The sequence below is a fragment of the Dama dama genome, chromosome 24 (assembly GCF_033118175.1).
Source record: "Dama dama isolate Ldn47 chromosome 24, ASM3311817v1, whole genome shotgun sequence".
Lineage (NCBI taxonomy): Eukaryota > Metazoa > Chordata > Mammalia > Artiodactyla > Cervidae > Dama > Dama dama.
The window spans coordinates 17,961,653-17,988,405 of NC_083704.1; the positions used below are offsets into that span (position 1 = coordinate 17,961,653).

Sequence of the window (26,753 nt, forward strand, 5' to 3'; positions counted from 1 at the left end):
GCCCGTCCGGAGGAACATGTGTGTGGGGAGTGGGAGCGGGCACGTGTGCTGGTCTGGAGGAACATGTGTGTGGGGAGTGGGAGCGGGCACGTGTGCCCGTCTGGAGGAACATGTGTGTGGGGAGTGGGAGCGGGCACGTGTGCCCGTCTGGAGGAACATGTGTGTGGGGAGTGGGAGCGGGCACGTGTGCCCGTCCGGAGGAACATGTGTGTGGGGAGTGGGAGCGGGCACGTGTGCCGGTCTGGAGGAACATGTGTGTGGGGAGTGGGAGCGGGCACGTGTGCCGGTCCGGAGGAACATGTGTGTGGGGAGTGGGAGCGGGCACGTGTGCCGGTCTGGAGGAACATGTGTGTGGGGAGTGGGAGCGGGCACGTGTGCCCGTCTGGAGGAACATGTGTGTGGGGAGTGGGAGCGGTGAGCAAGGCCGAGGGCTGAGAGGCGCTTGAGGAGTTCAGACCCAATCCTGAGTCTAGTGGAGTGAGCACCCAGAGAGCTTTCTGAACGGAAAAATATTTACATTTTTTTAAAAGACATTTCTGTTTACATGTTTTAAAGGTTCAACCAGTTACTATATGTAAAACAGACAGCCAATGGGAATTTGCTGTATGGCTCGGGGAACTCTCACTGGGACTCTGTAACAACCAAGAGGGGTGGGGAGGGAGGTTCTTGGCGGGGGGGGGGGGGGGGGGGGGGTATAGGTATGCCTGTGGCTGACTCATGTTGATGTCTGGCAGAAACCAACACCATACTGTAAAGCAATTGTCCTTCAGTTAAATTAATTATATATAAAAAAGATTCATCCAGCTACTTTGTGGAAAATGGATTAAAGACAAACAAGGGAGGAAAGGAGTCAAGTTAGGAGGCATTTGCAGTGTTTAGCCTCAGACTTGCTTATCTTGGTCTAAGCCAATGTCACTCTTCTCTGCTCAGCCCTTCCGTCTCTATGTTGTTCAGTTGCCAAGTCGCGTCCGACTCTTTGAGACCCCATGGGCTGTAGCCCTCTATGCTCCTCTGTCCACGGGATTTCCCAAGTAAGAATTCTGGAGTGGGTTGCCATATCCTTTTCCAGGGGATCTTCCCGACCCAGGGATTGAACCCGCATCTCCAGCATTGCAGGAGGATTCTTTACCGCTGAGCGTCTGGGGGAGCCCTCAGTCTCTATAGAGCAAAATAAAAATTTTATCAAATTGGGAAATAAGTTTTATATTCGAAATTTGAATTTCAGATTGGCCACTAGAAGGCTAGATTTTATTATCACGTGTTTTATAACTTCATAAAGAGCCAATCTTGATGTATTTGTCAGGTTTCCTATGTTATTCGAGATGAAGTGGAGAAGTACAACCGAAATGGGGTCAATGCCCTGCAGCTGGACCCAGCACTTAACAGACTTTTCACGGCCGGTCGAGACTCCATCATAAGAATATGGAGTGTCAATCAGCACAAGGTAAGGCAGGGATTGAGTTTATATTTTAAATCTATCCTCAGTGAATTTTGGTCTGTCTAATATGGTTCCTTTCACAGTTTCAGATTTAATCTCTTTGAGCACTCAGTTATTTGGTACACTCTATAAATAAAGACATTACAACCAGAATTCAGTAAGCCTCTGAGAAAAACACCCCAGGGGAGTTTTAGAAGTGTTTTAGCTAAGGCATGGACTCCATAAACTGGGTTTGTGATAACAGCTCTTTGCTGCAAAGGAGCTTAGAGATTTTTCTGGTAGGGGAATTCTTTTCAACAATTTATTTTTCTGTTTTAAATATGTTCCCAAAAAGCTTTCTTGGCATCCCTTTTCGGTGCTACTAAAAAAAGATTGAATATGCTTTTACATTTATAATTAACCTTGAACAAAATTTGTTTTCTTCATTTAAAAGTGATTAGGGTGGGGATTTCCCTGGCCATCCAATGGTTAAGACGCCACACTCCCAATGTGTGTGTGAGGGGGATTCAATCCCCAGTTGGGGGACCTAAGATCTTTCATGCTGACAATACAGCCAAAAAAAAAAAAGTGGTTACTGTACCCACAAGACTCATAGGATCTTATTATATAGTATAAAGTTGATGTAAAAATATGAAAACAGGAAATAGGACTTAATCATATGTAAAGATAAGTCCCCAGTCAGATGGAAAGGAGCTCTTTTTGTATTTTGTGTGAATGCCTGTATTATGAATAACATTGAAAGGAAGATTCCAGGAAGAAGGAACTCCTAGCTTTGTACCAGAGCAGTTTCCCAGATTATTTCTCACAATAATCCTTCAAGGCAGATGTTATGATCCACTTTCCCCTTATGATGGGAAAACAGGCTAAGAGAAACCATGGTTGAATACCTAGTTCATGACAGAGTTAGAGCCCAATCTAACCTTGAAACCCTGAGATTAGACTTGGTCATTTTATTTTATTCTTTTTATTTTTATTTTTTTTTTGACTTTGTCATTTTAAAAGGCTGTGTCTTTTAGCAAGCTCTACAAGTCTGATGTTCCATCTGAAAAAGAACCACTACTTTGCACAGTTTGGATAGTTTCTTTAAATGGACTTTGGCCCAGTGAGTTTTGAATTCTTTGACCAGAGTAAACAGTGGAGGTCCCGTATTAAAAACATAGAAAGTAAGAAAATTGTGGCTCTGAAATGCTTTTCAGAACCTATTTTTGAATTGGAATGTCACCTTCCTAGAGATTTGCAGCATTTCAAACAAATTAAGGAAAACACAGTAACTAATCAGGAAGAGTTAGAAAGCTGCCTATTCAGCCCTCAGACATTTCTTTCTGGTTCTCATTTCATGACAATATTGAATAGCATCAGTTCTCAAATAGACTTGTAGAGAGCTATTGTCTTTGCCCATGAAGCATCTTGAACTTTCCTGTCTTAGATGCAGGCTGTAACTAAACACTCTTCTTTAAAAGGCCTCTCCTGGTAATTGAGCCCAGGGAGAGCACGAGAAAAATCTTGAGTTACTAAGTTGAAATGGTGATCCTTGAGCCATTGGCTTCCATTTCTTCTTGGAAAGACTGTAGCACTGTGAGGAAATGTTCAGTTCACAGGTAAAAGCAACAGTAGGAAGCTAAGGGCAGAAGTGGGCATCTTTGTCTGCTGTCCGGCTAGGCGTCTCACCACTCTCAGCAGCTTCCTTTCTGTCCCCGCTGTCTGCTTTGAACCTTCACCACTGCTGAGTCAGATCCCCCAGATCTGTTCATGTCTCATCCTTTCTAGTGAACCCCTTCCTGTTGCACTTGGGTCACATATAGGGCCTAGCCCAGGTCTTGTTGCCTTCACTAACTTCAGGGCTTTGTCCTGGAAACCTAGGCTTTTGTCAGTAATAAAACTGTTCTGAAAGAAAACTTCTGTTTACATCTGCCATATGGAAGCATCAATCATTTGGTGAAATTCTACTCTGAATTCAGTTGTAAATTTGAAGACCTTAAAGAAGTGTGTCACATTAATTGAAGAATCTAAACATAATCATATTTTTGTGATATATCTGTGACATATTTTATCCTCTAATATACTAAAGACATTTTTATGATTTATCTTGTAATTTCAGCAAGATCCATATATAGCATCTATGGAACACCATACAGATTGGGTGAATGACATTGTACTCTGTTGTAATGGGAAAACATGTAAGTATTTCTTTGGATTGTTGAGCTTCTGGAAGATTTTAATTCAATTTGATTTCTTTTTCTTTTTTTTCATTTTTTATGTAAGCCTTTTTCTTGAAGTATACCATACATACAGAAAAGTACACATATCCTGAGAGTACAGCTCAATAAAATTTTACAAGGTGAACACTCATATCAAGAGAAAGATTACCCAAATCCCTCTTCTGCCACCCTTTCCGTCACTGTCCTTGTCCCAAGATCACTGCTCTCATGTCTTCTAAGCACTGTTGATTAGTTTGCCTGCGTTGTCACTGTATATAAATAGAATCGTGTGATATGTATTTTTCTTTTAACCTGATGAGTATCTTTTTGTTCTCTTTATGGTAAGATCCATTTCTTGATTTTGCAGCCTGTGTTAGAGAAATTTTTTGTAGTCAAATTAGTTGTACCTTCAGCTGGAACATTGAAGAGTTTGTCTTGCTTATTTAAAAAAACATCTGAGACAAAATATAAAAAGTTCTAGAAAGAACTTTTAGATACATATGTGTATGTGTGGATATGTAAATATTAAAATATTTGAATTAACATTAGGAATATTATAAATATTCAACATACATATTCAAATATTTATGTATGAACATTTTGTATATATGTTTTGTATATATGAAAGTTTGAGACAGTGTTAATTTTTTTAAGTTAATTCGTTAAAATGGTGTTAAGACACACTACTAAGGGGTTTGTTCATTCTTTGCCTCTTCTAGTGATATCTGCTTCTTCTGACACAACAGTAAAAGTATGGAATGCACATAAGGGGTTTTGCATGTCCACATTAAGGACGCATAAGGTAAGACAGCTAATGCAGTTTTTCCCTGTCTCTAGTGCAATACTGGGATCTCAGTACTCTGTGTGGCTCATTTGCTGATTGGTCTACAGAGTAGATCATAATAGATATGTTTTGTTACAGGATTATGTAAAGGCCTTAGCATATGCCAAGGATAAGGAGCTCGTAGCATCAGCTGGGTTGGACCGACAAATATTCCTTTGGGATGTGAATACTCTAACAGCACTGACTGCCTCAAATAACACCGTCACAAGTAAGGTGTTTGAAAAAATTTCTTTGAAAGTGATCCAAGTTGACATAAATAAAGAATGGTTTATAAAACAAATTTGATAAGTTTGCATCAAGACAGTGGTTCTGCCTATAGCCTTCTAGTCCCCAAGAGTGTTTAGAAGCTAGTTCCTCACCGTGGTCTAAAAATGGTAACTTCTCCAGGTGTAACCTGACCATTTTTGTACATAGCATGTTAGCTTCCTAGCTAACATATAAGCTTCCAGAGTGCAAAAGTATCTGTCTTATTACTTTGTGTTAATATATCCTACAGCTTTACCTGGCCCAGGGCCACACTCTAGGCAGATATTACTGATGAAAGTAGTGATTACCTGGCCAAAAGTAGGCAACTCTTGACTTTTAGAAGTGTTGTGCTTAGTCACTTAGTTCTGTCCGACTCCTCTCTGCGACCCTTTGGAGTCCGCCAGGCTCCTCTGTCCATTAGATTTTCCAGGCAAGAATACTAGAGTGGGTTGCCATTTTCCTACCCCAGGAAAAGTGTTACTGGATACTAACAGCCTTCAAGTTGATAAGCACATGGGAAAATACCCAAAGGAAAGAAAGAAGGCTTTTAGTGCCAGTACGGTAGGACCCTTTCAGAGCAGCCTTAAGAATCCAGCCAATTCCAGAAGAGTGCAGGAAGGCTGATCCTAGCTTCTAGAGACGGTTCAGAAACCTTCACAGCGAGTTGATAGCATGGATGCCTTATCAACTAAGATCTCAGTTACCCAGTCAGACCCAGACAGGTTAGACTTGAAGTTCAGCCTGGTGTCAGTAGGGACTCTTAGGAGCATAATTTTAGCTAAGCCTGACTTAGAAGATCTGTGTTCAAGATGTGGGCCCGAACTATCTGGATCCCTGCATGACAGATCCAATTTGTCAGGACCGTGTAATCCTCATGTTGACATAGCTAACAATTCTAATGTAATCTAGTATGTGTCAAGAAGAGCAGGTTGGGAGACTGGTGTTTATAATTTCTTAAATATTATTTTGCCCTTTTTTCTCAAGAAATAAGTGAAGGTTTAAACACTATTCTTCGCTTGTTCTCTGTGATTAATGTATACAGTCTCAGGGATTCAGCAGCTGGTCCCTACTGGGGCTGTCATAATGCATCATTTCACTCTCTCTAATGTAAGGCCTGCCTGAAAGAGACACTTATGAGAGGGAGTGAAGCAGAAAAAGGAGGGTTGTCCCACGGTCAGAGATGAGGCCTCGTGGCATAAATTCAGCAACAAATATATTCTACTTAGAACTGTTTAGAGAGGATATTAAACACGCTTTTTATCATTATGGAAATAATGATAATAGCTAACATTTATTAAGCATTCAATAGAAGCAGTTACTTTTCTAAATACTTTATATGTATTTATTCCTTGACTCACAATCAGTATGTTTGTTTATCCTTATTCTTTGTTGTAAAGTTGGAATCATACTGTATAGACAGTTTTATGTGTGTGCCTCAGTGGTATTCACTTCTGAATGAGAGAGCATGAATATAATTCTTGCTGCGTAGTGCCTAATTTCCTTCCAGAAGAGTTGTACCAAATTATCCTTCCACAGGTAATGTATGAGAGTGCCATTTTAACTATTTTTTTTTTGAGAATTAAGTATATTGCCTTGTTTTTTTTTTTTTTTTACTAATTTTGTCAGTGAAAATAGTATTTTGTTTTGATTTGTAAAAGGTGAGTTGAGGTGAGTTTTCACTTTTATTAGCATATGTGTGTCTTTGAAAGTATATTACTTATGTGGGTAACTTTTTAAGTGGCAGTTCAGTTCAATTTAGTAAACATTTATTGAGCACTTGTGTATGCTCAAATCCAGAAGGGATGTAAATTTTACTAGTATTATTTAGAATTATCTCATAATAGGTAAATTTCTTTTCCTTAAGAGTCCTCATAAAGATAAGATTTTCTAAATCAAAGAATTAAACTTGCAGTTTGTGCTGACTAGCTACTAAACAGCTGATGATTTTAACATTTAGCTCCATTTGTTCTTAATAGCTTCTTCTTTAAGTGGGAACAAAGATTCCATTTATAGCCTGGCAATGAATCAACTGGGAACAATCATTGTATCAGGGTCCACTGAGAAGGTAAGGGGGAACTTAAGGGGTATATTTTAACACTGGAAAACAAAGAAACCAAAATAGTCTGATCTTTGTAATTACAAAATATATAGACAGTGGTTTTGCCTGGCGGATACTAAAAATAAAGGCTTTATTTGAACAAATAAGGGTATAACTGTATAATTACTGTCATGTGTGTGGTGCTGGGGGCAGAGGGTGGAGTGGGGAGGCCTGTGCACTTTTTTTTTTTTACATTAAAGAGGCTTCCTCCCACTTAAAAAAAGTTGGGAGCCTTGGACCCTGGAACACTGTCTATTGGCTGAAGTAGTACTACCATCTCAGAACTTAATGGTTACCATTTGATTTATGGAAGTCGTCTGTTATTTAAATTTGATTGTTTGTATGATACGTTGTATGATTCACAGGTTTTAAGAGTATGGGATCCAAGAACATGTGCAAAACTAATGAAGCTAAAAGGGCACACAGATAATGTTAAAGCATTGCTGTTGAACAGAGATGGCACACAGGTATGCAGTTCACATGAGCATTTACCTGCTGACCTTGTCAGAAATTTCATACAGCAGAAGCTCCCCCACTTTCTGTATTGTTGCATAGTTGGTTTAAACCAAAAGCTACACACATTATAAACTGTGGTCTGATTTTTAAATCCTTAAACTACTCAGTTGCACATATAATAATCCACATTTTGAAATTATCTTGTTTGCATAACTTTTAAAGAAAGGCCAAAGGATATCCTAAGAATAATTCTAATGCAGGTTAGTATGTGCAATTATGTATAGACTAAAATAAGGGCTTCCCAGGTGGCTCAGTGGTAAAGGATTTCCTGCCAGTGCAGGAACTGCAGGAGACGCGGGTTTGATCCCTGAGTCAGAAAGATCTCCTAGAGGAGGAAATGGCAACCCACTCCAGTATTCTTGCCTGGAAAATCCATGGAGAGAGGAGCCTGGCGGGCTGCCGTCCATGAGGTCTCAAAAAGTCAGACAGAACTGAGCATCCATCCATAAACACACACATATATATAGGCTAAAATAATTTAAAATGCTTCCTTTTTTGAAGCAGAAGGAATCTTTGGTATTGAATGCTTTCTGGCAGCGGAAAATATCCTCACAGTGGGTCTGGTTTCTTAGGCAAGTCTTGTCAGTTGACTATGTAGATATGGACTGTAGTTTCGTTATCTAACATAGAACTTAAAGTCAGCATTTCAAAGAAAAACATTTTGGTAATGTTCGAACATGTATTAATATTCAGCCACATAATTTGTGAATTATAAGTCACAATTCTATCTGTTCTGTAGCAGTAGAAAAATGATCTTTCATCAGTGTAGACAGTAAAAAACAAAAACCGAGCACCATTTTATGTTGTGACACACCTCTCCCATGTACTGCTGCCGTTTTTTTCATAGGCCCGATCCTTGGAATTGATTGTGACGGGGTTGGAAAAGGGAGAATACAAATGTGACAGGATGAGAAACACCATCAGTCCATTACTCCCATGAACTTTATTTGAGCGTTTCTCACGATGTACTCTGCATATAAGTTAAATAAGCAAGGTGACAATATACAGCCTTGACATACTCCTTTCCCTTTTGGAACCAGTCTATTGTTCCATGTCCATTTCTAACTGTTCCTTCTTGACCTGCATACAGGTTTCTCAGGAGGCAGGTCAGGTGGTCTAGTATTCCCACCTCTTTAAGAATTTTCCATAGTTGTGATACACAGTCAAGGGCTTTGGCATAAGTCAATAAAGCGGAAATAGATGTTTTTCTGGCACTCTCTTGCTTTTTCAATGATCCAGCAGATGTTGACAATTTGACCTCTGGTTCTTCTACCTTTTCTAAATGCACCTTGAACATCTGGAAGTTCACAGCTCACGTACTGTTGAAGCCTGGCTTGGAGAATTGTGAGCATTACTTTACTGGCGTTTGAGATGAGTGCAGTTGTGCAGCAGTTTGAACATTTCTTTGGCATTGCCTTTCTTTGGGATTGGAATGGAAACTGACCTTTTCCAGTCCCATGGCCCCTGCTGAGTTTTCCAAATTTGCTGGCATACTAAGTGCAGCACTTTCACAGCATCATCTTTTAGGATTTGACATAGCTCAATTGGAATTCCATCACATCCAGTAGCTTTGTTCATAGTGATGCTACCTAAGGCCCACTTGACTTCACATTCCAAGATGTCTGGCTCTAGGTGAATGATCACACCATCGTGATTATCTGGGTCTTGCAGATCTTTTTTGTATAGTTCTTATGTGTATTCTTGCCACCTCTTCTTAATATCTTCTGCTTCTGTTAGATCCATACCATTTCTGTCCATTATTGTGCCCATCTTTGCATGAAATGTTCACTTGGTAACTCTGATTTTCTTGAGGAGATCTCTAGTCTCTCCCATTCTATTGTTTTCCTCTATTTCTTTGCATTGATCACTGAGGAAGGCTTTCTTAAATATGGTTATAAATGCACTTCACCTCAAGGCAGCTTCCCTTAACTGAAAGCACAGATGGTGATTGGTACTCCTTTAAAAGCTGCCTGTCTGCCTTAGAGTGCATAATTAAGCCAGTAATTTTTCTCCTCTAGTTCTCCTTTTATCCATTTTCCTTATTGCCGATAAGAAATTAATGTAAATTTAGCCACCAACAACATGGCATCTTTACATTAGGGGATTGATCAAGAAAACACCTAGAATAGCCACTTACCTGGTGGAAAGAGAGAAGGGAAAAGAAACGTTTACTTAGTGATTCTTGAACTTTTGCAACATGGAAGAGACAGTTATTGGTTACTGGACCAGAGTATATATTAAATCCTGTAGCGTTTCCCTTCTCATGTAGGGTCTCTGGTGGCATTATAAGTCAGGGACTTGTGATGAGATACATATAGTAGGCCAGTGAAGCCTATCAGTGTCAGCCTATTGCCTCACTTCCTTTGTTCTGGTAGGATATTTAGCAGGTCTTACTATTAGAGGTCTCTCTTCACTGCAGTTGTTTTGATTGGTGCCAGCATTCCCGGGCCAAGCCAGCTGACTTTTCATTCCTTGTACTTGCTCAGTCAGTTGCTTGAGGAGATTGGGGCAAGCTGCCATCTTGTTCTGAGTCAGTCACGTCCTTGCGTGTCACTCACGGGATTTTCCTTGCTCATACAAATCTTGCTGAATCTAACCTAGAGGCCCAGGGGCTCTTTGAGCATTAGGCCACTCCTCGCGCCTGACTTGCCCACTGGGCTGCTCTCTGTTGGCTGTTACAACTGTGTATAAGTGGCCATCCCAGAAACACCGTGTGTTGATCACCAGCAGTCTTGCCCCAGCACACTGGTACTTCTCATCTCTGTTGGCAGAAGCACAGAGCACCTGATCAGGCTATAGGATCTGATCCCGAGTCTGACTTAGCAGAACCATTTGGGGCATTCTGTCCTAGTCCCAGAAGCCCCATCGTAATGAAAGGGTCTTCATGTTTTTTCCAGTGGAAGGTTGGGGTCAGTGGGAAGTGTTTGGATGAACCCTCTAGGTCCTAAAGGACATCAGGAATTCCTGTAAAATAGGCACATCTTCTAACCATACTACCGAATACTACAAACTCATTTGCCAACTTGGTGCTTTAAAAGTGATTGCTGTCTATTTGGGGGCCTGCTTTTTAACAGTCTTAGAATACTGACTACTATCAAAGATTATTTTGTATTCTATATCCAGGTTGATGTAGAACTACATCAAACAAAGATGTAATATACTCTTTATTTCCTCAACTGCTTTCAACTGTGCATTCTGGGTTTGGGATTTACCTCTTTACTGTTGTAAGTTACTCAGCCTGTGAGGACTTCCAACCCATCATCTTTGCCTTCCTTATCCTAAAGTTGTCAGACCTTATTCCCTGTAGATATGTGGTCTAGAAGCTGAGTGATCAAAGCTTTACTAACAGCTTTGCCACCTCAGCAAAGCATCTCATCCTGGACTGGGGGACTCCTCCCTGCTTGCTCCCCATTGCACTAGCACAGTGCTCCTACACACGTGGTGAAGGTCTCCTTACAGCCTCACTGCTGACAGTGTCTTTACTGGTTAGTCTCGGTTCTCTCGCGAACTAGTTAAAATCAATGATTAAAACACTGATGCTCCTGACAGCTTATGGGGGAGTCTGTTAGTACGATGTTTATTTAATTAAACATGTCCAGAGTTCTGAAAGCCTTTCAGGTCACAGAGCAGGCCAGTTAATCCTTAGTATTCCTGAAGGCCTCACCTGTTCAAACACTATCCAGGTCTCCCAACCCACAACTATCTTCTCTTCTTTGAAGTTGTTTGCCTGCTTGATTTCATATACCAGCACCAACAGTTGCTTTCTCCTCAGGACTATTTCCCCCCCCCCCCCCCCCAAATAAGTTTTTCTCCCTCTCCTCGGGTCACCACAGTAACTGGTAGAGAATGCCAGGCCGCTGAATGCACATGTGGGGTGGCTGGTTCTCCCTGTTTGTGTCACACGCAGTGTGCTCAGCTCTGATTTGAGTACCAGCAACTTGCATATGGTTGAACCTTCAGAAATTGTCAGAATTGCCAATATTAACTCTGAATGGTGAGGGTTTACATTTTGTATTAAGGGGTGTTGAACTTGAGGCTCATATGGAAAGTAGCCACGCTCACACAGAGTGAGTGGCAAGCTGGATTTTGCATTTGACTCTTGTCAATAAAACCCAGGAGACCTGGTGAATCATCATGAATCCAGAGCAGTGAGTGAGAGGACAGAACAGAGGTGTGACCCAGGGCTCTGGGCTAGTGCAGTGCTTGTCAAACTTGGCGTAGCAGACAGAATGACCTGGAGAGCCTGTCAAAACACAGATTGCTGGCCCCTACCCGAGTTTCTGCCTCATTAGGTGTGGAATGGCACTCAAGATGGTGATGCTGCAGGCGGCCAGGCACCAAGGAAGTTTTCCTCAGAGGGTTCCCTGCTTGAGCCTGTATTGTTGCCTTTGGTCATCCCAGCCTGTGATGACTGCTGATCAGAAGTCTGTTATCAGAGGCAGGAATGCAGGTTATTAGAGATATGTTCTGACAGTATAGAGTCAGGAGGGAAGACAAGAGGAGAGCACAAGAAAGCAGGATCTTTTTTGGCAGGTTTCTGACCTTAGCTTTCTCTCTTCCCAGTGCCTTTCCGGCAGTTCAGACGGGACCATCCGCCTTTGGTCCCTCGGCCAGCAGAGGTGTATAGCAACATACCGAGTGCACGATGAAGGTGTGTGGGCTCTGCAGGTCACTGACGCCTTCACACACGTGTACTCTGGAGGGAGGGACAGGAAGATTTACTGTACAGACCTAAGAAACCCTGATATTCGGGTGCTAATTTGTGAAGAAAAAGCTCCAGTTCTCAAGGTATGTCGTATGTTTTAGTTTTATGATTTAGATTGTTAGATGCACTAGCCAAATCCATCAAAATCAATATTAAAAGCTGAGTCACCTGTTAGGTTGTAAAAAAGATACCTCTTAGCCACCCGTAGAGGAAATGGTGACTTCCTGGGAACGTCAGGGATGGATGACGGTCGCGCTGGCGAATCCTGTGAGCTGACCCCACGGTGCCCCTCAGCTCTGCTGGCTTTCCTGACCTGTCCTTAGAGGAGGAATAAGAGGGGTTCGGGTATCTGTGAGTGGACAGTGAAGCAGAAATGTGTCCTCTGGGTCAGGTGGGGGATGTGGAAGAGAGCTCCTGAAGAAGGGGAAGAGGCAGGTTCAAATTGCACACCATCACTGCCTCAGAATAGTTCTGGGAGGTGGGTACTGGAGAAGCCATCTGTATTGCCACCTACTAAAAATGAAGCCTAGCCTAAAAAAATGGCCAGTCATCATTGACAAGATGTTCAGTCTCACTGATATTAACAGAATTGCACATTAAAACAAAGGTGAGGAAATTTCCAGGTTTAAAATGGAGGCATAAAGACAGCACTCTCCCCGCTACCAACAACCCCTTCTCAGAGATCATCTGAAAACAAGGAAAGCAGGAAACAGAACTTCAAATACCCATCATCTACAAAACTAAGTGACATCTGACACTCAGACCACAGTATAGGAGGAAGAGCTGAAACAGAGAATAGAGGTCAAATGAGACACTTGAGAGGATGCCTGTGGTCTAAGAGCTCGCATAATACTGGCCAAGTACAGTTCTTTAAAGCAGATGGCACAGCCTAATGGACAAAAGCCATAATCCTTTAGAGAAGCAAGAGAGTTGAGGCCAAAATCATAGAGACACAGCCTGTGTGCAGGAAGCACGCTGATGGGGAGAGACAGGTGTGGAGGAGAAACTCTGCACTGCAAGTCCTGCAGCTGCCAGGATCTCTGGGCTGTGCAGAAAAAGACGAGAAGTATTTAGCACAGGCATAAACGTAGGAGAATTACTTTGAACTAAAGAGGATTCCTGGTTGCCAGTGTTTCAGCCCTGTCCTCATGTCTCCAGACCTGCAGTTTCCTGGTGCAGGAAGAATAGTGGGCAGGTCACTTCGTTTGCATAATGTGTACATAGGCGTATATTTATTTTTATATGTGCAGTATTTTAAAAATACAGGAGGACACAGTAAACTGTTCCCAATGTACAGTTCTGTTCTGAGTGGGGAGTAGGCATGGTGCATTGCATGAGTACTTCTTACTTTTGCTGTCTTGTTGGAATGGTTATTTTGTTTCTTGCTACAATCATTACCAAAGAAGAAATAAACTTATTTTCTTGTTATTAAGAACATAAAAACAAAAGAGTGGTAAAACCAGAAAGGGACAGTAAGTCATCCTTTTGACTATACCCATTTAGAACCCTTAAATTAACCACAGTTAAAACTTGAAGCCCTTGTTTTTAGTAAGATGTCACCCCATTCCATTTATGTAGGGCTCTAAATTCCATTATCAGAGAGACTCTTTCATTCTTTGCATCCCTGCCTTTTAACACATGCCTGTGGTATCATCACCATACAGTGTTGAAAGAAGGAGTTGATATTTAATTTTGTTTAGCTGGTCCTGGCAGTTCGGAAGAGTCAACATTCCATACAGCGGTATCTTTGTGCCTTGTTTCAGATGGAACTTGACAGATCAGCTGACCCCCCTCCTGCAATTTGGGTTGCAACAACGAAGTCCACAGTAAATAAATGGGTAAGTGAGCCACTGTACCAAATGCTCAGCGTGAGCCTGACTCTCAGTCAATTCAGTCACTCTCAGGTCTGACTCTTTGCGACCCCACGGACTGCAGCATGCCAGGCTTCCCTGTCCTTCATCAACTCCTGGAGCTTTCTCAAACTCATATCCATCGAGTCAGTGATGCCATCCAACCATCTCATCCTCTGTCGTCCCTGTCTCCTCCTGCCTTCAGTCTTGCCCAGCCTCAGGGTCTTTTCTAAGGAGTCAGCTCTTCACATCAGGTGGCCAAAGTATTGGAGCTTCAGCTTCAGCAACAGTTCTTCCAATGAATGTTCAGGACTGATTTCTTTTAGGATGGACTGGTTTGATCTGGAGGGACTCTCAAGAGTCTTCTCTAACACCACAGTTCAAAAGCATCAATTCTTCGGCGCTCGGCTTTCTTTATGGTCCAGCTTTCACATCCATACATGACTACTGGAAAAACCATAGCTTTGGCTAGACAGCTTTGTCGGCAAAGTAATGTCTCTGCTTTTTAATATGCTGTCTAGGTTTCTCATAGCTTTTCTTCCAAGGAGCAAGCGTCTTTTAATTTCAGGGCTGCAGTCACCATCTCCAGTGATTTTGGAGATCAAGAAAATAAAGTCTGTCACTCTTTCCATTGTTTCCCCATCTATTTGGCATGAAGTGATGGGACCAGATGCCGTGACTCTCAGTAGCAGGACAAAAATCCAAAATTTAGACAGTGGCAAAAATCTGAAAGCCCCTGTGAATGCAGGTGTGACCCTAAGGATTGTATAAAAATTAAGGTCATAGTCAAAATACAGCTTCTGACTTCTTTGTCAGGAGCCAAGATGCACATTTAATGTGCTGAGCATAGGCACTGTGCCCTGACAAAACCAGTAAAGATCACTACAACTTCTGACCTTATGAAAGTGTATTTGAAAAGAGACAGTCCAGGTACCAGTGCAGCAGGGAAGCTCATTAGAATTCTGTTTTTCTAAACATAAGAGAAAGCACAATTGTTTTTTCAAATTCATTTCCTTTTTCTTCATAGCATAAAGAACAGGGATCGAAATAAAGGTTAAGCAGAGTGAAGTAAAAAAAGTACTTTTAATTAAGATTTAAGAATAAATAGTTAAGTTTTAAGTTAAGAATTAAGATTTCCATTTTCTTGCTTACCAAACTGTTTGTGGATAACAAAAGAGAAAGTGTTTGCCTTTATTCTTATTTTATATGTTCGTCAAGTGGTCTTTCTTTATACTTGTTAAAAAAAAGCATATATATCTTGTCTAAATTTCTTTGTGCCAACTTGAGATCAACATAGCTTTACCCAGAAGAGTGCCTAGTGTTCTCTCCAAAAAGACGACATTCCCTCTTAATTTTTGTTTTATATTTTTTTGATCACAGTAGATAATTGTAGTTTGTGTCCAAGTATTCTTCAGTTGATGTTATTGTTGGGTTTTTCTCATTTGTTCTTTGTTTTTCTTAACACTTTAAACCTTTTGAAAAGCTTATAAAGCATAAAATGATTAAATAATGAATTTTATTCCTTTAGACACTGAAGGGAATTCATAATTTTAGAGCCTCTGGAGATTATGACAATGACTGTACAAATCCTATAACACCCCTTTGTACACAACCTGACCAGGTTATTAAAGGTAAGTAAGTATATTGGGAGGTATTGTACCTTTTATTGAGGCTAATCATAGTCACTAAGAGATTGACAAAAATAAAGGAAATGACTTTCCTTTAAATGTAATTCTGATGTCAAGAAAAGGCTAATAGTACATTGACTTATTTTTAATAAAAGAAAAAATATTTTTAAAATGCTATTTAGTGGCTTTAAAAATTGGGCTTTCTTGAATTCATCTTTTTGCCAAGCATTAGACTAATAATCATGGTATTGGTGAAGCCAGCAGCCACTCTGTAAAAGATACAATATTGTCTTTTGGCACAAGCCAGAATGGGTCAGATCTGGCCTCTGGATTCTACATGCTACAACTGGAAGTGGCAGCTCTGATTTCAAGGTCAGAGTTTGGGACTAGAATATTGAATGATGTGTTTATCTATAGTTAGATGTCCGTGCCACTACCATTAAGATAGGCTGTCCATTCAGGAGCCATAAAAGAGAAGTAAGATAGGAAGCAAACTTTAGTAAGAGATGGAACTAATTCAGAGATGTCCTGTCATCATTTGGACTTTTCCCAGTGGGTAAAAAAATTGTTAAGATGTTTGTTCTTTAACAGTTTTCCACTAGTAGTCCCTTGACGTGAATAAGGAGTCTTTTCATCTATAATCTATTCTTAAAATCAGACAGTTTTTCTTTGGTTAGCTTTAAATTGCCTTAGACATAGTTGTATGGTCTTCTGATTTACCTTCTCCTTTCTGGGGGCTACTGTGATTTACACTTTGTTACATGTCACTTGAAACGATCGCTGTGCTGTGAGTTTAAATGTAGGATTGTCTTACTAACTGGGTGGATTTTTCTTCCTTTAGGGGGTGCTAGTATTATTCAGTGTCACATTCTTAATGATAAGAGACACATATTAACCAAAGACACCAATAATAATGTGGCGTATTGGGATGTATTGAAGGTGAGTATCTTTGTAATTTAATATAGGTTACTGGATTCTGTATGCCTTTATTTTTTATTGTTGTCTGTATGTATATGTGTATATGTTTGTGTGTATGTGTGTATATATATAAAATAACCAAGACAATAAATATATAAATAAAGATTTAAGTGCAGCCTTATTTTGGGGTATATATTGTTATGTGAATATTAAGTAAGGCCATAGTTTATCTTTTTAAGTACCCAGAATTTGAATGGAACCATTTTCTCTGTTTAGTGTATTACCAACTGTGTTATGCTGCCTTCCCTGAAAATGAATACTTCAGAGTTCCACATCCTTGACGCTTTTGGCATTTGGGGCCCAATAAACCTGTTGCAGAACTGGGAGGGAGGATCTGTCCTGTGCGTTGTAGGGTGCTTAGGAGCATCCCTTAGCCTCTGCTCAGATCCAGTAACCACCTTCATCCCCGTCCCCCACTTCAGTTGTGACAACCAAGAATGGCTCTAGACGTTGCCAGATGCTTAGAGGGAGGGAGGAAGAAGGATGCAAAGTCACCCTAGGCTGAGAACCGCTGGAGTGCACAGAATAATTACGGCTGTTTCTTAGGATTTATAGCCATCACTGTGAGCATCCGTTATGACTTTGAGTCATGTTAGAGTGACTTCTTGGACAATTGAAATGTATTAAGCTATTCAGCCACATTCAAAATAGCACTGAAGAATTTATAGACAAATCGAAAACTTTGCTTTTAGGAACCTGACATATGGCCCTTCTTCGTGTTGTTGGTATATTTGTTCTACAAATATTTCTGGATTAAATGAATATTCAGTTCAGTTCAGCACACTGCAGAGAACTGTGTTGAGGGTCATAAATGATGAAAAATGATCCCTTCTGGTTGGAGGGACAGCAGAACACAGGATGGCCTACAAACAAAAGTGGTTACTTACAACTGGAAAAATCAGGAGAACTTCACGTGGAGAAATCATTTGAGCAGGGCCTTAAAGGATTCCAGCAGGTAGATTATCGGTAGATTTTAGGAGGATGGAGTGAATAACAGACACAAAAGAGGAAAGACGTGCTCATTCAGGGCCAGGTGAGCAGTTTTGTATAATAGGAGACCTGAGTGAATATAAAGGAGTAGTAGGGGTTTAAGGATGAAAAGTGAGATTCATTCATGAATTGTAGGCTCCAGACTTGGCCGGTTTTTTTAGCACTTACTAAAGATTCTTAGATGAGTTTAGAGCAGGAAAACTGTCTAATCTAACTAGCTGAAGTCCTGGTAGAGTCCTGCTATCTGAATGGGAGGTAGTTCTACTCAGATGGGGCACTACGCTGACATGCAGCATCATTGGCATTTTTGTGTCCCTGGCAGTGTCCCATATCCAGATATTAGACCTTGAGGTTTTAAGATCAAGTGATCAGGCAAAATAGACATGACATTAAACAAAGGTATGGAAGTCAGGAGTGCTTTTAGGACCATAGGCTCAGAGTTGAACAGAGCTGCATTCTGACCTTGGCTCTGCCACCTGCCAGCCAAATGATCTCCAGAATATTCTTACTTTTGTCTTTATTCCTAAAATCTGGGTCTTACCTATTTCTTGGTAATATTAAGGGAATGTTTGAGAAGTATTTATTGTAATGACTGAGACATTATAGTTAGGAGGTTGTTGCACTAATACAGTGAAATATATTCCTCTGGAGTAGGGTGGGAACAAGCAGGTGTTTTAAAAAAAACATAGAATAATTAGATATTTAAGCTTGTGGATAAGAGTGATGCTTTCTCGATGGCTCAGTGGGTAAAGAATCTGCCTTCAATGCAGGAGACACAGAGGTACAGGTTCGATCCCTGGGTCAGGAAGATTGCCTAGAGGAGGAAATGGCAACCCACTCCAGTACTCTTGCCTGAAAAATCCCATGGACAGAGGAGCCTGGTGGGTTTCAGTCCATGGGGTTGCAAAGAGTCAGACATGACCGAGCGACTAAATACACAGGAAGAAAAGGAAGGAACAGAGATTAGTGCTTGGCTTTTGGATTAATTTGGAAGTGTTACAGGGAACATAAGAGGGAAAGGGACAGGCTGAGAGAGGTAACAGATTTGAGTTTATGTGGGATGTCTGGTAGAGGTGTTTGCTGGCAGAGAGCTGTACACCCTAATATATGGATGAGAAAGCTGGGCTGGAGAAATGGTTCGGCTGTCGTCACCTGGAGATTGTAACTGGATCCATGAGAAGGTCAGTTTCCAAGAGATACATCTATACTGAAAATGGAAGAAACCAAATCATCTCCATTTCAAGAATTTTTAGAAAAAGAAGCCAAAAAGATGTATAATCAAAAAGGGGTCAGAATGCTCAGAGCCAGTGGCGGCTCAAGGACTAATTGTCTCAGAAAGGAGCTTGTGGTAAGCTGAGCTAGCCTGCTGAGAGTTTGCGTGAGATAACAGAATGGAGTATTCATGTGGATCTAGTCAATGAAGATGACAGTGTCTGGGAAGGAAGTTTCTGCCAGATGGAGTGGGTTGAGTAGGGTTTGGGAGGTAAAGAAACAGAATTTGAATACAGGCAATCTTTGATGATATTTGACTGGTGAGATAGGCAGAGGAGGCAGTGACTGGAGAAGATTTAGAGATGAAAAGGTCAAGGGAGGGTTTTGTTTTGGTATTAAGGTATTTTTAAGATGGGAGAAATTTGATCATGGTTCACTGTTTATGGGGGGAAGCCAGTAGAGACATGAGAGGGTAGATGATGGTACAAGGCCCCCAAGACTCAAGAGATGAGGCAGTCCAGGTCCAGCAAGAAGGGACACCTTTTTCCTTGCACCGGGAAGAACAGTGGCAGAAAGTTAAGGGGATTTTGTTGAGGCTTCTCTTTTTTTAAGAAGTAGAGGTCAGAGTCACGTGCTGAGGGCAGTAAGAGAGGTGGTGGCGGCAAGGTCAGAGATAGGAGGAAAGTAGAGATTTAACAAAGATGTCGTGGGAAGCTGTGGAAACAAGTTCCAGGTAGCATGAATAACTATCCCATTTATAGTAGGAATACTGTCAGAAGCCGCGATGACCTACCTGTGTGTTGTCCACGTGAATGTTGATGTTGTCCAGGAAACAAGCAAGATCGCAAGATGGGTTGCAAGACATTGAGCCAGGCTCAAGTTGCCAGTGAATGTGGGACAGTAGCCACAGAGGTTACTAGATGGCAGTGAGGAAAAGGGGGTACAGTTTACTGCAGCTAAATGATACGGGCTTAGAGAAAGAGTTTTTCCATAGTGATGGTGGAATGATGGTCTCTGTATGCCGTTAGGGAGTTCTGGGATGTAGAAAAGGACATAGAGTCACCATTTGAGAAGATGGCTGATGAAATGGGCCCCTCAGGAACGAGCCAGGTTGCTGTTAGGAGAAAGAGATAGAGGGAACATTCTGTCTTGTGGTTCAGAATTGAGATGAGCTTATTGGAGATGCTCCATGGCACCAGGTGAAGTTTGGAACATACTTTTGGGGAGCGTAGGTATTTAGGGAATGAATAAGAAAGATTATAATGGTCAAGAAGGAGAAACTTAAGATTGCTGCCTATATATATACCTATTATCTGAAGGTAGCTTCATAGTTCTCTTAAAGCGCTTACAAACTGTTTTTTGTTCCTTCAAGATTTTTTTTCCCTTCCTTTGACATTGGTTACAGATAAGTGTGGTGGTATGTTATATCAATATCAGCAAAATTAAATTACAGTTTCCAAAAAAAGAGCATTTTGTGGTTCTTTAATTTAAAATTTTGCTAGGAGATAGTTATTTAAAGGTAAACTCTCTAAGATAAAAATGTTTGATGACATTCTTTCTGAAACATATTTTAATCTCGATTTTATTTAGGCAAATGTGTAAAATTTTGAGTAGCTAAGTCAGAGTCAAATCAATTGACCACTTAATAGTAATAATTATCATACTTTCTTTTTGATGTATAGGCATGTAAAGTTGAAGATTTGGGCAAAGTGGATTTTGAAGATGAAATTAAGAAAAGATTTAAGATGGTATATGTACCAAATTGGTTCTCAGTAGACTTAAAAACAGGGGTAAGTTAGCAGTTGATATTTGTGCAATTTTGGATAGTTGAAAATTTCTCATATAGCTGAGGATTAAGTATTAGTTTTGGAGTCCTGTGTTTTTAAGTTTGAAAGGAGAAGATTTTATGCAGTTTAAATGCCTTTTCATATCCCAGTATATTAAATTGTAGTTGCATTGAATCATACAAAACACATTTTTGATTCTGAATCTGTGGCTTAGCACTCTAGTCAAATAGTGCAAATAAATAAGGATTTAGAGACTTACTTGAAGAATGTATTCAAATAGAATGCCACTAAACAATTTTTCTCTTTTGACAGATGTTGACAATTACTTTGGATGAGAGTGACTGCTTTGCTGCTTGGGTTTCTGCAAAAGATGCTGGCTTCAGCAGCCCCGATGGGTCAGATCCAAAATGTGAGTTTGTGTCCTTCCTTCCCTACCTCCTTCCAAAAGAATAGGTAGATCTGTGCTGGATTTTTGCTATATGCTCATCTTTTTTGTTTATAAACAATATTTGGGTTTTTTAAAAATTATTTTTCAAGAAATCTATATTTAATTCTCTCATATGGAAATGGAAAATATTCCATTTTAAGTGTTTTGGAATCTTGAGTTTTCTCACAATGTATGACTTAGCTTTAACAATTATAGCTACTCTCCACCCTTAAAGCATTCTAGAAATCTGTTAGGTAAGGATAAGTGAAGCTAGGAAACAGTTTCCCCCCCTCCAATTAAAAAAAAGCATTATTGAAGTATAATTGACATATCATGTGTTGGTTTCAGATGCACAGGATAATGATTCAGTATTTGCATATATTGCAAAATAATCACAACAGTAAATCTAGTTAATAGTTAACATCTGTCGCCATGTATAGAAAGTTTTTCTCTTGAGACTTTTTAAGATCTACCCTCTTATTAACTTTCAAATATGCAATACAGTATTAGTAAATATAGTCACCATGCTGTATGTCACATCCCCATGACGAATGTATTTTATAACTGGGAGTTCATACTTTTTGACTCTCTTCACCCATTTTGCCCATTCCATTACTCCTACCCCCCCAACATCTGGCAGCCACCAATCTGTTCTCTGTTTCTATGAGCTCTGGTTTTTTTCTTGCTTTTTTGGTTTCAGATTCCACATGTAAGTGAGATCATATGGCATTTGTCTGTGTCTGACATATTTTGCTTAACCATAAGGCCTTCAGGGTTCATCCTGTTGTCACAAATGGCAAGACTTCATTTTTTTTTTTTTTTTAATGACTGAATAGTATTTCTTTGTGTGTGTGTCTCATTTGCTTTATCCATTCATCCATCAATGGACAATGAGGTTTTCTGTAAATAATGCTGCAGTGAACATGGGGGTGCATATATCTTTTCAAATTAGTGTTTTCCTTTTCTTCAGATAAATACTCAGAAGTAGGATGCTAGATATGATAGTTTTGTTCTTGAGGAACCGCCATACTGTTTTCCACGGTGTCTGCACCAACTTACATTCCCATCAGTAGTGCACGGGGATCCTGTTTCTCCTCATACTCTCAAACATTTGTCATTTATCATCTTTTTGATTAACAGCCATTCTGACAGGTGTGAGGTGATATCTCATTGTGGTTTTGATTTGCCTTTGCCTGGTGATGAGTGATGTTGAGCAAGTTTTCATGTACCTGTGGGCCATCTATATGTCTTCTTTGGAAAAGTCTATTCAGCTCTTCTGCCCATTTTTTTAGTCAGATTTTTCCATTTTTTTGCTATTGAGTTGTATGAATTTTTTATATATTTTGGATATTAACCCATTTCTGATAAATAATTTGCAAATATTTTCTCCTATTCAGTAGGTTGCCTTTTCATTTTGTTAATGATTTCCTTTGCTCTGTAAAAGCTTGTTAGTTTGATATAGTTCCACTTACTTATTTTTGCCTTCATTGCCTTTGCTTTTGGTGTAAGATCCAAAAAAATCATCCACCAAGATCATTGTCAGCAAGCTTATTGCCTGTGTTTTCTTCTAGGAGTATTATGGTTTCAAGTCTTACATTCATCTCTTTAATCCTTTTTGAGTTAATTTTTGTGTATGTTGAGAAGAGATTTATCTTCATAAGAGTCTATTATATTTTATTACTTATATCTTTGATCAGTATTCTTCTAAGAATGTAGCCTGTAGAGATAACTGATATATATACAAAATATAGTGGCTTTATATGGAAATAGCTCTTTAAAGAATACAATTTCTGTTGTTATTTATTCATTTTCAAAGAATGGCTATATCTGAACAACCAAATAGAATATCTGTTTGCTTGATATTATCACTGCTTTAAACACTGTAAGGTGAAATTTTAAATAGACTTTATGAAATACGTAAAGTCTTGCTTTTAGACATCCTTGGCATTGGGTTAGGAATGTAACATCAGAATATGTAGAAACTTTTCATTTTTATTTCTCCCCCTCTATTTGTAAGTTAAAACTAATGTTTCTCTTTTCTGTTTTTTTTTTTCTTTTTTAACTGACTCTTTTGCAGTGAACTTAGGAGGACTTTTACTCCAGGCACTCCTAGAATATTGGCCTAGGACACATGTGAATCCAATAGACGAAGAAGAAAATGAAGTAAACCATGGTTTGTATTTTTATATTAGGATAATTGGTTTTAAAATTACTCTGAAGTTAAGGATATTTAGATTGTTATCCTGAGAATTTTAAATATAAAATTTTTTTTAAGCATTTGCTAAAGTATGACATAGTAAATAGTTGTGGTGTGCTCAATTTATTCCCCTCCCTTCTACATGCTAAAGAATGTCCATCCAGTCTTAACTGAGATATCAAGAACTTTTAATGGGTGAGACTACACGAAGTATATAGAATCATTCCGGTATATTCAGGTGACCTTTGTCCTTAAAAGTAGGCAGCTTAGCAGGTTTATTCTAAAGGTACTTCTCAAGGTATTGTGGACCTGCTGGGTTTACCTCCAAAGCTAGCTATTTAGCTGCATTGGAAAGCCAGGTTTGTCCTTGTGAGGCATATTTCACATTGGCCTGAAATCTAGATATTCCCTAGTCTGATGATCTACCTGATATTGGCTCAAAAAATCAACTCCCAACTCAGAAGTGTCAGGGTAAGTGACTGTGTGTAAAGAATTAATGTCATTGAGGACATTCCAAAGCTGTTTGTGCCACAGGCAGCGGCAGGAACTCGCTGTGCAGCACGGGAGAATTTGGAACTTATGAGTTTGGCTCAGTCTGATTAAAGAAAAGAGGGGAAAAGTCTTAAAATAGCACAGCTGATACGTAACCTTGAGTCCCACCCACTGAGGACTTGCTCTGCTAACGATTCTCTGCAGATTGCCTGTTTGTGGTGGTCAGCAGTGACGAAGCCCTCCTGCCAGAGACTGTTGTGGCTGACTGATTCATCCAGAATAATTTTTGGAGTTTAAATCTGTTTTGCAAGGATGACATGCCTCTCTGTAAGCCAGTGTCCTGATGTCCCTGTCAGAGAGCACTGACCCCACACATGATGGCGTTTCTTTTGTCAGCTGGCTCACTTCATTCCCCTTCTGAATTGTACAGTGAACTGTGAGCCAGAGTCAGTGGAAAGATCTGCTCACAGAGGGTCGAGAAAGCTAGGTTCTGGTATGGGCTCTGCCATTTTATCAACTCTGCAGCTGTGGGCGTGCTGCTTCCTGTTCTTGACTTGTCTTTCTCCATCTATAACCTGACAGGGTGCCCTCAGAGGCCCAAGGAGCCAATAAAGACTAAGTAATGAAAACAAAGGGCTACAGGCAGCACCTCTTGAAGGCAGACTTTGGTTGGGGGAGTAAAGAATAAGTCACAGGAAATGCCAAATCATCTTTAAAATCAAATTGGCATAGTGAAGGCAGGGCAGGACCGAGCCAAGCTCAGGACAGGGCACACTCTACCTGTCTGGTAATCTTGCTGGACCTGCGCAACACACAGTGGACACTCAAGCTGCTTAGGTTACATGTGGTGGGCAGCTCGAGTATTCAGAGGCCTATAGTGAGTTGTAAGTGACGATAATAGATGGGCATGGATCCCTCCATTCAGGGACTAGCATTCTGGGTGGACAAAGCACCGCTTACATCTGCACCGCGTGATCAGAGTTGGTGCTGTGAGGGAGGGTCTGAGAGCGCTGTTGGTTGCAGAGGGCGAGATTGCTTCCAGATTCCTTCAGAAAGTGGTTATGAACGAACTGTTACTTGAGGGGGAGTCAGCTGCAGAGAGCTGACTGAAATGAAATCTGACTAAAATGAAATCTGCAGAGAGCAATAAAAATGAGTTTATGACCTCTTAGAGATTTTGTTTTTCACCAATACCATTAGTTGTGGCTGCCATTAAATATAAATTTTTTTTTCTGACACAAATTTCTCTGTGCTTGGTGTTTTACCAATCCCCACCCCACCAGCACCACAGAAAAGAGCAGATCATCGTTTATAAAGAGACTGTTCTAGACTTCCCTGTGGCTGAAGTAGGTGATTATGTTTTTGTTTTAGATCTCAAACATTAATCTCTAAAATGAAATCATTTCTCATGAGGTATGTCACACATTGCCATATTTCTTATTTTCAGGAACTTTGTTTTTTACCTTTATTTCCATCTCTAGCTGACTTACAGGACTTTTTCACTTAAAAATCTTGCAATGGTTGGGTCCTATGGAAACAAAATGTTTAGAATCTGTGTTGTTAGCACTAACTCTGGATACTGACGCCATCTATATTTTTTGCTAGTAAATGGGGAGCAAGAGAACCGAGTACAGAAAGGAAATGGCTACTTCCAAGTGCCCCCACACACCCCTGTGATCTTTGGTGAAGCTGGAGGTCGCACCCTCTTCAGGTATGGGTAAGAAGGGCTCAGAGTGCATCCTGTTTGCCCTGAAGTTTTGATTCAAGCAAATGTCTATTGTTAACTTCTAGGGGTGTCTGGGTTTTGGTTTTTCACCTCCCTGAAATAGTTAAGTGTCTGATGCTATTAGACCCCATCTTAATTGAGAGCTGAGCCCCTAGTGATAAAATGAGGTTGATACCTTGTGGAGGTTGATAACCTTGCCTCAAGGCAGCTTCTTAGTGGTTTCTGCAGGAAATGCCTTTTCTCAGTTAACCAGCAAGACTGCCAGGGAGACGGGACAGATGACTTCACCAGAAGTCCCCACCACAGGACAACATCTGAGTAGATAACTTCCCTCAGACCAGGCCAGGGGAGAGGGACTGGGCTGCTCCTGGGAACTGTCGTGCCCAACAGTGGCTCGACCTGAGGTGCAAGGCGGTCCTTCATGAGGGCCTGCAGGCAAGTGCCAGACTGGCCTCACCTCCAAGTTGCCAGCCAGGGCCCAGGAAATGTCATGGGAGAAAGCCGTGGGCCAGAAGTAAGAAAACTATTTGTCTTGCCCTTGAGAGCAGAATTCTCTTCCTTGATGGTGATTTCCTGAGAGTGTGGTTACTGAAAACATCCTGACCCCATATTGTGTGTGGAGTGCCGTGCCCTGTAGCACTGGTGGGCGACCTCAAGTGCCTTGCCTACAGCCAGCTTCCGTCCTCACCCAGGGACCCCAGCAGGCAGCTGTAGTGTATGTCTGGCCTTGGAATCTGGGAGCCTGAGTTTTACGGCTTGCTTTCACTCTTAGCAGAATGTCATTCTGCCTGCCTTCTACTTCATTTCCTCAGCTGTCAATTGGGGGTTATCCTGAATGAACTCCATAAGGTCCCTCCCTCTAACATTTGTTAACAGTGATATTGGGATCCGTGCTTGTTTTGTCACTTACTACATGATGGATTATGTTTAGGCTGCTCTGCCGCGATTCTGGGGGTGAGACTGAGTCCATGCTTCTTAATGAGACGGTGCCACAATGGGTAATTGACATCACTGTGGATGTAAGTGTCCTTCACTCCCACTTTGTCCTCTTATTTTTTTCCAAATCATGAAGAAAATTAACTGTATTAGATGGTATAATCTTTCATTGAAACTAGACTGCCAAGTGGAATCCTCTTCTGCTTCTGTGCAGTTCCAAGCTGCAGAGAAATATTATAATGATGTCTCTTTCTATCTTTATTTTTAATATATAAAATGTGCTTATCAAAGAAAATAATAAATGAATAAGGTGAAAATTCCCATCCTTTTCCAAACACTCTCTTCCATTCACTTCCTATTCTTCCCAGAGGAAGTAAATATTAATAGCTTAATGTAAAGCCTTCAGTACCTTTTTCTGTGCATACACAAGTGTATATTATTTGTGTCTATATATGTGTGTCTAGATATATGTGATCCATATATAG

General features: G+C 40.5%; 1 protein-coding gene across 2 annotated transcripts in view; it reads left to right on the forward strand.

Moving 5' to 3' along the window:
• Positions 1-26,753, forward strand: part of WDR48 (WD repeat domain 48) — a 45,854-nt gene that overhangs the window by 12,400 nt on the left and 6,701 nt on the right. For both annotated transcript variants that reach the window (XM_061127815.1, XM_061127816.1), the window contains exons 2-16: positions 1,304-1,444; positions 3,537-3,615; positions 4,356-4,438; positions 4,559-4,688; positions 6,703-6,791; positions 7,190-7,291; positions 11,904-12,128; positions 13,809-13,883; positions 15,424-15,526; positions 16,365-16,462; positions 20,386-20,493; positions 20,803-20,899; positions 22,995-23,090; positions 25,212-25,317; positions 26,264-26,351. In XM_061127815.1, coding sequence (XP_060983798.1) covers positions 1,304-1,444; positions 3,537-3,615; positions 4,356-4,438; positions 4,559-4,688; positions 6,703-6,791; positions 7,190-7,291; positions 11,904-12,128; positions 13,809-13,883; positions 15,424-15,526; positions 16,365-16,462; positions 20,386-20,493; positions 20,803-20,899; positions 22,995-23,090; positions 25,212-25,317; positions 26,264-26,351 — 1,620 coding nt within the window. The remainder of the gene's footprint in view (positions 1-1,303; positions 1,445-3,536; positions 3,616-4,355; positions 4,439-4,558; positions 4,689-6,702; positions 6,792-7,189; positions 7,292-11,903; positions 12,129-13,808; positions 13,884-15,423; positions 15,527-16,364; positions 16,463-20,385; positions 20,494-20,802; positions 20,900-22,994; positions 23,091-25,211; positions 25,318-26,263; positions 26,352-26,753) is intronic.